This window comes from Vombatus ursinus, unplaced genomic scaffold (genome assembly GCF_900497805.2).
Source record: "Vombatus ursinus unplaced genomic scaffold, bare-nosed wombat genome assembly UNPS02014798.1, whole genome shotgun sequence".
Classification (NCBI taxonomy): Eukaryota; Metazoa; Chordata; class Mammalia; order Diprotodontia; family Vombatidae; genus Vombatus; species Vombatus ursinus.
This window is the reverse complement of record NW_020954576.1, coordinates 5,950,835-5,953,313: the sequence shown is the minus strand read 5'-3', so window position 1 is coordinate 5,953,313 and position 2,479 is coordinate 5,950,835. Positions and strand designations below refer to the sequence as shown.

General features: G+C 38.0%; 1 protein-coding gene across 1 annotated transcript in view; it reads right to left on the bottom strand.

Annotated features, from left to right (window-relative positions):
* Positions 1–680: 680 nt before the first annotated feature.
* LOC114050170 (disrupted in schizophrenia 1 protein-like) overlaps positions 681–2,479 on the bottom strand; it is a 508,708-nt gene continuing 506,909 nt past the window's right edge. Inside the window, exon 13 of the mRNA XM_027871792.1 lies at positions 681–2,297. Within this exon, the coding sequence (XP_027727593.1) occupies positions 2,128–2,297 (170 nt within the window). The 3' untranslated portion in view covers positions 681–2,127. The remainder of the gene's footprint in view (positions 2,298–2,479) is intronic.

Below are 2,479 nucleotides of genomic sequence, written 5' to 3'. Positions count from 1 at the left end.
CTGAATCATAGACTCACAGTGAAGTTCCATGTGACTTGGATAATCTAATATGTATTTTCAACTTCATCCTAATTGTACTTAATGAAGTACATTAATTTTTTTCTCAATGATTTATAGACTCAGAGCACACAGACATCTAATTTTGTCAGTACCCATACAGAGAAGTCTAATTTCATTTTGTACAATCAGTTTTTTGATAAGTTTGTTTTAGTTATCCAAATAAAGAATTCATATTTGGAAAGATGGGGAATATAAATCCTAACTCTTTTTGAGGTTTCTTTACTTTCAATGAAAAACCAGGCCAAAAGTCATAATATTTTATAAATCTATTAGTAAATAATTCCAGTAGGGCCCTTTCACTGAATAGGAATAACCCAAATGCTCAATAAAACAAATGATTTCACTTAATTATTAAAAATGACTTTCCACAAAAAAGGTATACACATATGACTAAATTTTAAATGCTAATTATTTTCTGCTGGTGGGGGGGGAGGAGCTTTTGTTGTTCAAACATTTCTGACACTTTGTGACTCTGTTTGGGGTTTTCTTGGCAAAGATACTGGAGTGGTTTGCCATTTCCTTCTCCAGCTCATTTTACAGATGAAGGGACTGAGGGTTAAGTGACTGCCTAGTATCACATAGGTAGTAAGTGCCTGAGGCCAGATTTGAATTCAGGTCTTCCTTACTCCAGGCCTAGTGCTTTATCCACTGTGGCACCTAGCTACCCTAGAAGGAGGAGGAGGATGAACAGAAATCATCAAATTCAGACATTATGCTTTCTCTTTGCCTTCTATTCTCAGAAGCTGATTGTTAATATAAGTAAAGGCATTTTTCTGGATTAGAATGGAAGTCTTTTCATGTGCTAATAGGTTCAAATCAAGGCAGGACAATTACTAAAAGCCAAAACAGAATAAAATCAATTTGCAGAATATTCTTGCTTCAGTATGGCATTGGGCCCAGTATGAGCTCAGGACAATGTCTGACCTCAAATTTGTGGGGGAGCTTATGGTCTTTAGCCATAGTCAATGCATGAAATTTCTTCTTGCTATATGCCAAACAGTCAATGATTAGGGGTCCCATTTTTGTTTCAGTTAGAGGACTGGGGATGAGAATAACCTAACTGGGTCAGTATGATATGTCTCTTCTGCATACTTTATCAAGAGTTTAACACTATCTTGATTTTGCCAAAAGGAAGAGCACTGGACTTGTAATGCTAAAAGCTGTTATTGAACACTGTGTCATTTATGTGTGGGTTTTCACTTCCATTTCCTATCCAACAAATCAGTGAAAAAGATCAGGGAAGAAAATGAGACTTTTGTAAAAGTCAACTCACATATCATCTAATCCCTTCAATGCATATATCCTTTACAGTTGAATTTTAGAATGTAGTAAAAGCAATCAAAGGCATGAAAAAAAAAGGGCTAAACAAGAAATCATCTCTGTAAAAGATAATTAGGCATTTACACAATAGAGGCTGCTGTCATTTTAAAAGAAAAAAACACATTTTAGGTTTATGGTATTAAATTCTTGTGAGTCATCGGTAAGTCACAGAAGAAATGAGATGAAAAGCTACTCAACATTCTGAGGTTAATTATCTCTTTTATATAATGTGCCTCCAGGAAAATGCAGCCCAGGCACAGGTGAGGAAAAATTGACTGTTGTTTCGATTTCTCTTTTATGAGAAAATATTTTTAGCATGGTACAAAGCAAGAAAATGCAATGGGAGGGGGAGAGACCAGTTGTCTGTCAGGATTCCTTTCTCTGAGGGAGAGGTGAGGGGGGTGGTGGAAGGGAAATACTTGAACATCATTAATCCTGATCAGGGAAACTATGGTTAATAACAGGTTTGAGGCATCTCTATTTCCCATTCTAAAGGAAAACCAGCCACCCTATTAATTTGTAGCCTCCCCAATTCCAGTCACCATGCATACTTCATGGAAACCTGTTTTCCTGATCTGTGCCAGCCTATAAGAATCAGTATAGTCCTCTACCAATGGTGAATGACCTTAAGACTCCAGTCTCTGTAAGTTCTTAGAGAGAATTCATTAAGCAGAATGCAAAGAGGTGTGTCCAGCTTAGTGTGTGAGAGGGCTCAGTTACCTGAAGCAGCCCTCTGGGAACTGGGATTTATGAAACTGTGAAACCGTCTCCTTTCCCACCTCCCCCATCATTTGTCCAGCCGGGGTTTTCAGGACACCAGCTGGCACACAGGAAGTCTCCAGCCTCTGCTGGCTGAAGCTGCACAATCATGGCCTGCAGAGTTTCCTTCACCATCTGGATCTCCCTCTTGAGAGCCTGTGCACACTTTGTTAAGGAATAAATCTAAAGGTGATTGGCAGCCCTCTTCACCCTCCTAGTTATTTAATAGACTGTTGTTCAACTGCTTGGAGCAGATGGGCTCTGCCATCTAATTGCAGTTTCAAGTTATTCCAAATCATAGGGATTAAATATTAATACATACTTTATGCTTTAAAAAAAA